Source organism: Salvelinus fontinalis, unplaced genomic scaffold (assembly GCF_029448725.1).
Source record: "Salvelinus fontinalis isolate EN_2023a unplaced genomic scaffold, ASM2944872v1 scaffold_0643, whole genome shotgun sequence".
Lineage (NCBI taxonomy): Eukaryota > Metazoa > Chordata > Actinopteri > Salmoniformes > Salmonidae > Salvelinus > Salvelinus fontinalis.
The window spans coordinates 105,001-112,611 of NW_026600852.1; the positions used below are offsets into that span (position 1 = coordinate 105,001).

Genomic DNA, 7,611 nt, shown 5'->3' on the forward strand with positions numbered 1-7,611 from the left:
ACACACTATTAGGGAACGGCAATTAACCTACATAACAACTCTACCATGCTGATCTTAAAATATATATATTTAACTAGGCGAGTCAGTTAAGAACAGATTATTATTTACAAATGACGGCCTACACAGGCCAAACCCTAACCAGGATGACCGGGATCGAACCAGGGTCTGTAGTGACGCCTAAGGCACTGTGATGCAAGTGCCTTAGACCGCTGCGCCACTCGGGAGCCAGAAATTGATTCTAGAACCCATCTAAAACAACCAGGTGTTTTACATGACATCACTACTGTGCTGATTGATTCTAGAACCCATCTAAAACAACCAGATGTTTTACATGACATCACTACTGTGCTGATTGATTCTAGAACCCATCTAAAACAACCAGGTGTTTTACATGACATCACTACTGTGCTGATTGATTCTAGAACCCATCTAAAACAACCAGATGTTTTACATGACATCACTACTGTGCTGATTGATTCTAGAACCCATCTAAAACAACCAGGTGTTTTACATGACATCACTACTGTGCTGATTGATTCTAGAACCTATCCAAAACAACCAGGTGTTTTACATGACATCACTACTGTGCTGATTGATTCTAGAACCCATCTAAAACAACCAGGTGTTTTACATGACATCACTACTGTGCTGATTGATTCTAGAACCCATCCAAAACAACCAGGTGTTTTACATGACATCACTACTGTGCTGATTGATTCTAGAACCTATCTAAAACAACCAGATGTTTTACATGACATCACTACTGTGCTGATTGATTCTAGAACCCATCTAAAACAACCAGGTGTTTTACATGACATCACTACTGTGCTGATTGATTCTAGAACCCATCCAAAACAACCAGGTGTTTTACATGACATCACTACTGTGCTGATTGATTCTAGAACCCATCTAAAACAACCAGGTGTTTTACATGACATCACTACTGTGCTGATTGATTCTAGAACCTATCTAAAACAACCAGATGTTTTACATGACATCACTACTGTGCTGATTGATTCTAGAACCTATCCAAAACAACCAGGTGTTTTACATGACATCACAATAGAATATCACAATGTGTTAACACTGTATTTCAGTGTTAACAAGTTAAAAAGTGTATGAGATTGGAGGTTATTCTGTAAGCAGGCACAGTGAGAAACAGGGCTGATAGTAGCCAGATGGACTGAGAAAAAGCAGAGCAACGGACGTGAATGGAGCATCAGATCCCAGTGGTGGTGCTGTCTATCCAGTCAACAGCAGTACAGTGTGATTCAGCTCATTCACCATTCTGCCTGCCTGCAGTCTGCAGAGAAAGCACAGTTTGTTAGCGAAGGTTAGCATTGATTAGGGTTAGGAAAAGCATAATTAGCATAGCATATAATAGCATAATTAGCATTGGCATTGGCAAAGAATAGCAATAGTATAGCAAGCATGGCAGCGGCAGGTACAGTTAAACAGTTAAACTGTTTTATCAGCTGTATTATTTGTTTAGGGCAGTGCTTCACAATCTCTGCAAGAACCAAGAAAACCTGCAGATAACAAACAGAAACTAACCAGAGGGGAGTGGCAGATTCAACATGAGGCGAGAGCGAGAGAGAGAGAGAAAGAGAAAGTGTGCAAGAGAGAGGTGGGAACAAAGACATTAATCTAGTAAGACATACAAATATAGAAAAACAGAGGTTAAAGAAGGCCGAGACTGAGGAAAAGTGAGTCGGATAGTGCTGTTGTCACTGTGCAGATAGAAGCAGTGAGTCAGCTGATTCAGTATGGACTGAGGAAGCTCTAATGCAGATCCTTATCTGTATTCTGTACCATGTAAAAACACATTCCATGAAAACCTCAATACACACAAACTATTTCAGGTCACAGAAATATCTCTCATCGTTACATAATTCCATAATCAGTGTTGTGTTCAAGATCAAAGACGGAGCCAATCGAGACCGAGTCAAGACCGAGACCGGGAGGGGGGGGGGGGGGGACTAAGGGTCCGGGACTAAGTCAAGACCGAGACCGGGAGGGAGGGGGGGACTAGGGGTCCGGGACTAAGTCAAGACCGAGACCGGGAGGGGAGGGGGGGACTAGGGGTCCGGGACTAAGTCAAGACCGAGACCGGGAGGGGAGGGGGGGACTAGGGGTCCGGGACTAAGTCAAGACCAAGACCGGGAGGGGAGGGGGGGACTAGGGGTCCGGGACTAAGTCAAAACCGAGACCGGGAGGGAAGGGGGGGACTAGGGGTCCGTGACTAAGTCAAGACCGAGACCGGGAGGGGGGGGCTAGGGGTCCGGGACTAAGTCAAGACCGAGACCGGGAGGGGGGGGGACTAGGGGTCCGGGACTAAGTCAAGACCGAGACCGGGAGGGGGGGGACTAGGGGTCCGGGACTAAGTCAAGACCGAGACCGGGAGGGGAGGGGGGGACTAGGGGTCCGGGACTAAGTCAAGACCGAGACCGGGAGGGGAGGGGGGGACTAGGGGTCCGGGACTAAGTCAAGACCGAGACCGGGAGGAGGGGGGGACTAGGGGTCCGGGACTAAGTCAAGACCGAGACCGGGAGGGGGGGGGGGACGAGGGGTCCGGGACTAAGTCAAGACCGAGACCGGGAGGGGGGGGGGACTAGGGGTCCGGGACTAAGTCAAGACCGAGACCGGGAGGGGAGGGGGGGACTAGGGGTCCGGGACTAAGTCAAGACCGAGACCGGGAGGAGAGGGGGACTAGGGGTCCGGGACTAAGTCAAGACCGAGACCGGGAGGGGGGGGGGGGGGGACTAGGGGTCCGGGACTAAGTCAAGACCGAGACCGGGAGGGGGGGGGACTAGGGGTCCGGGACTAAGTCAAGACCGAGACCGGGAGTGGGGGGACTAGGGGTCCGGGACTAAGTCAAGACCGAGACCGGGAGGGGAGGGGGGGACTAGGGGTCCGGGACTAAGTCAAGACCGAGACCGGGAGGAGGGGGGGACTAGGGGTCCGGGACTAAGTCAAGACCGAGACCGGGAGGGGGGGGGACTAGGGGTCCGGGACTAAGTCAAGACCGAGACCGGGAGGGGGGGGGGGGACTAGGGGTCCGGGACTAAGTCAAGACCGAGACCGGGAGGGGGGGGGACTAGGGGTCCGGGACTAAGTCAAGACCGAAACTGGGAGGGAGGGGGGGGACTAGGGGTCCGGGACTAAGTCAAGACCGAGACCGGGAGGGGGGGGGGGGGACTAGGGGTCCGGGACTAAGTCAAGACCGAGACTGGGAGGGGGGGGGGACTAGGGGTCCGGGACTAAGTCAAGACCGAGACTGGGAGGGGGGGACTAGGGGTCCGGGACTAAGTCAAGACCGAGACTGGGAGGGGGGGGGGGACTAGGGGTCCGGGACTAAGTCAAGACCGAGACTGGGAGGGGGGGACTAGGGGTCCGGGACTAAGTCAAGACCGAGACTGGGAGGGGGGGACTAGGGGTCCGGGACTAAGTCAAGACCGAGACTGGGAGGGGGGGACTAGGGGTCCGGGACTAAGTCAAGACCGAGACTGGGAGGGGGGGACTAGGGGTCCGGGACTAAGTCAAGACCGAGACCGGGAGGGGGGGGACTAGGGGTCCGGGACTAAGTCAAGACCAGAACAATGAGAGTCCATTTCAAGACCATGATAGTAATTTAGTCAAATCGCCCCCATTATAAGAGTTGAAAATGTCCAGTATTTCTGTGTTCATATTTCAGAACAACATGTGGTTTTATACATTCAGTATGGTGGTGAAAACAACATGTGGTTTTATACATTCAGTATGGTGGTGAAAACAACATGTGGTTTTATACATTCAGTATTGTGGTGAAAACAACATGTGGTTTTATACAGTCAGTATGGTGGTGAAAACAACATGTGGTTTTATACATTCATTATGGTGGTGAAAACAACATGTGGTTTTATACAGTCAGTATGGTGAAAACAATAGCATGTTGAGGACAAATAGAGCAGCACTCTACAATGACCACTAACCCAAACAGGTCTATAATAGATACAAAGGCCGTTACAACTTACCCCGGTCTCCCCTTACTAATAGTGATCTTTCATACAATTTACCCCGGTCTCCCCTTACTAATAGTGATCTTTCATACAATTTACCCCGGTCTCCCCTTACTAATAGTGATCTTTCATACAATTTACCCCGGTCTCCCCTTACTAATAGTGATCTTTCATACAATTTACCCCGGTCTCCCCTTACTAATAGTGATCTTTCATACAATTTACCCCGGTCTCCCCTTACTAATAGTGATCTTTCATACAACTTACCCCGGTCTCCCCTTACTAATAGTGATCTTTCATACAATTTACCCCGGTCTCCCCTTACTAATAGTGATCTTTCATACAATTTACCCCGGTCTCCCCTTACTAATAGTGATCTTTCATACAATTTACCCCGGTCTCCCCTTACTAATAGTGATCTTGCATACAACTTACCCCGGTCTCCCCTTACTAATAGTGATCTTTCATACAACTTACCCCGGTCTCCCCTTACTAATAGTGATCTTTCATACAACTTACCCCGGTCTCTCCTTACTAATAGTGATCTTTCATACAATTTACCCCGGTCTCCCCTTACTAATAGTGATCTTGCATACAACTTACCCCGGTCTCCCCTTACTAATAGTGATCTTTCATACAATTTACCCCGGTCTCCCCTTACTAATAGTGATCTTGCATACAACTTACCCCGGTCTCCCCCTTACTAATAGTGATCTTTCATACAATTTACCCCGGTCTCCCTTTACTAATAGTGATCTTTTATACAACTTACCCCGGTCTCCCCTTACTAATAGTAATCTTCCATACAACTTACCCCGGTCTCCCCTTACTAATAGTGATCTTGCATACAATTTACCACACTCTTCCCTACCAGCCAATCAAGGAAACTCTGACAAGCGCAACAAAGTTTGAGGATAATTTTAAACGAACGTAAAGGACCGTATAACGTAAGGAGTAAAGTAAGAAGCCATGTTTCAACAGGCGATAAGATATTACTGTGTCATGAACCAGTACATAAACCCGGTGAAGTAGTTTTATGCACCGACTGAATGGAAGCTGATAATTAGGAGTTTTTTTTACTCCGTTGGTCTCGGAAAGAAATGACGAGTCCTCATTGTTAGAGTCAAGACAGAGTAAAAATATATCCAACACCGAGACACTCAATATGTGGTCTTGAGACCGGTCTGGAGGACTGCCAGTAAACCGGTCTTAACCTGGAACAACATGGATACTTACCCAGAGAAGTCTGTTGAGAGGATCCCATAGTTATAGATGAAGACTCTGCTCACCTGACACACCGCGAGGTAGCTGACGGACATGATCATAGTATACCTGGAGGGGAAACGTTTAATTCAGATTGAGAACAAGGCCATGATCATAGTATACCTGGAGGGTAAACATTTAATTCAGATTGAGAACACGTAGCTACAGAGTAACATCCTACATCCCTCCATTCTGTATACTTCTGGCCCGTCTTTGGACACTGTGCTAACTAACCTCCAGACGAGCTTCAATGCCATACAACTCTCCTTCCGTGGCCTCCAACTGCTCTTAAATACAAGTAAAACTAAATGCATCCTCTTCAATCGATCGCTGCCCGCACCTGCCCGCCCATCCAGAATCACTACTCTGGACGGTTCTGACTTTGAATATGTGGACAACTATAAATAACTAGGTGTCTGGCTATATACTCTGTATAGTCTCCTTCCAGACTCATATTAAGCATCTCCAATCCAAAATTAAATCTAGAATCAGCTTCCTATTTCGCAACAAAGCCTCCTTCACTCATACCGCCAAACATACCCTCGTAAGACTGACTATCCTACCGATCCTTGACTTCGGCGATATAATTTACAAAATAGCCTCCAACACTCTACTCAGAAAATTGGATGCAGTCTATCACAGTGCCATCCGTTTTGTCACCAAAGCCCCATATACTACCCACCACTGTGACCTGTACTCTCTCATTGGCTGGCCCTCGCTTCATACTCGCCCCCAAACCCACCGGCTCCAGGTCATCTACAAGTCTCTGCTAGGTAAAGCCCCGCCTTATCTCAGCTCACTGGTCACCATAGCAGCACCCACCCGTAGCACACGCTCCAGCAGGTATATCTCACTCATCACCCCCAAAGCCAATTCTTCCTTTGGCTGCCTTTCCTTCCAGTTCTCTGCTGCCAATGACTGGAACGAACTGCAAAAATCTCTGAAGCTGGAGACTCTTACCTCCCTCACTAGCTTTAAGCACCAGCTGTCAGAGCAGCTCACAGATCACTTCACCTGTACATAGCCCATCTGTAAATATCCCATCCAATCTACCTCTTCCCCTACTGTATTTATTTATTTATCTTACTCCTTTGCACCCCATAATCTCTACTTGCACATTCATCTTCTGCACATCCTACCACTCCAGTGTTTAATTGCTATATTGTAATTATTTTGCCACTATGGCCTATTTATTGCCTTACCTCCCTTATCCTACCTCATTTGCACTCACTGTATATAGACTGTTTCTACTGTATTATTGACTGTACGTTTGTTTATTCCATGTGTAACTCTGTGTTGTTGTATGTGTCGACCTGCTTTACTTTATCTTGGCCAGGTCGCAGTTGTAAATGAGAACTTGTTCTCAACTAGCCTACCTGGTTAAATAAAAGGTGAAATAAAATAAATACTAATATTTAATACGTAATTCAGATTGAGAACATATAGCTACAGAGTAACATCCTACATCCCTCCATGCTAAGAACGAGTGGCACTTTCAATGAATGAAACCTTTTTCATGTTTTAGTCTGGTAGTTCCTCATCTGCATACGGGAGAAAGATCAACTACGAGGTGGAATGGACCATGTTCATCTTAGCAATCACCTTCAAGTACAACTGGAGATGTACAGTACACACAAATGCTTTATGGGTGAAACATGGTCTTTTAACACGCAGTAACCCACAACCCAATGACCCATCTTTCTTTAACTGGAGGAGGCGAGGCGATGGGCGATGGCACAGAGAACAATGCCGTCTCTATCTAGACTCCTCCAAGGAATCCCTAATGTAAAACATCACCAGTGTTACTGTTCTATCTTCTACCTACATTCATCACATTCCAGGACCTAAACACAGACACACAGAGACACAGATAGAGAGACACACAGAGACAGACAGATAGACAGACACACAGAGACAGAGATAGAGAGACACACAGAGACAGAGATAGAGAGACACACAGAGACAGAGAGATAGAGAGACAGACAGACAGACAGACAGACAGACAGACAGACAGACAGACAGACAGACAGACAGACAGAGATAGAGAGACACACAGAGACAGAGAGATAGAGAGACACACAGACAGACAGACAGACAGACAGGCAGGCAGGCAGACAGGCAGGCAGGCAGACAGGCAGGCAGGCAGACAGGCAGGCAGGCAGGCAGACAGGCAGGCAGGCAGACAGGCAGGCAGGCAGGCAGGCAGGCAGGCAGACAGACAGAGAAAAAGAGCAAGACAGAGACAGAAACAGAGAGATATAGAGATAGAGACAGACAGAGAGGGAGAGAAAGAGAGAGAGATAGAGACAGAGAGAGAGAGAGAGAGACAGACAGACAGACAGACAGGCAG

The 7,611-nt window shown here is 47.6% G+C and overlaps 1 protein-coding gene across 1 annotated transcript in view; it reads right to left on the reverse strand.

The window, feature by feature from the left end:
• The window catches only part of LOC129846901 (lysophospholipid acyltransferase 1-like), a 17,375-nt gene extending 12,005 nt beyond the window's left edge, over positions 1–5,370 (reverse strand). Inside the window, exon 1 of the mRNA XM_055914708.1 lies at positions 5,235–5,370. Coding sequence (XP_055770683.1) covers positions 5,235–5,323 — 89 coding nt within the window. The 5' untranslated portion in view covers positions 5,324–5,370. The remainder of the gene's footprint in view (positions 1–5,234) is intronic.
• Positions 5,371–7,611: the final 2,241 nt, after the last annotated feature.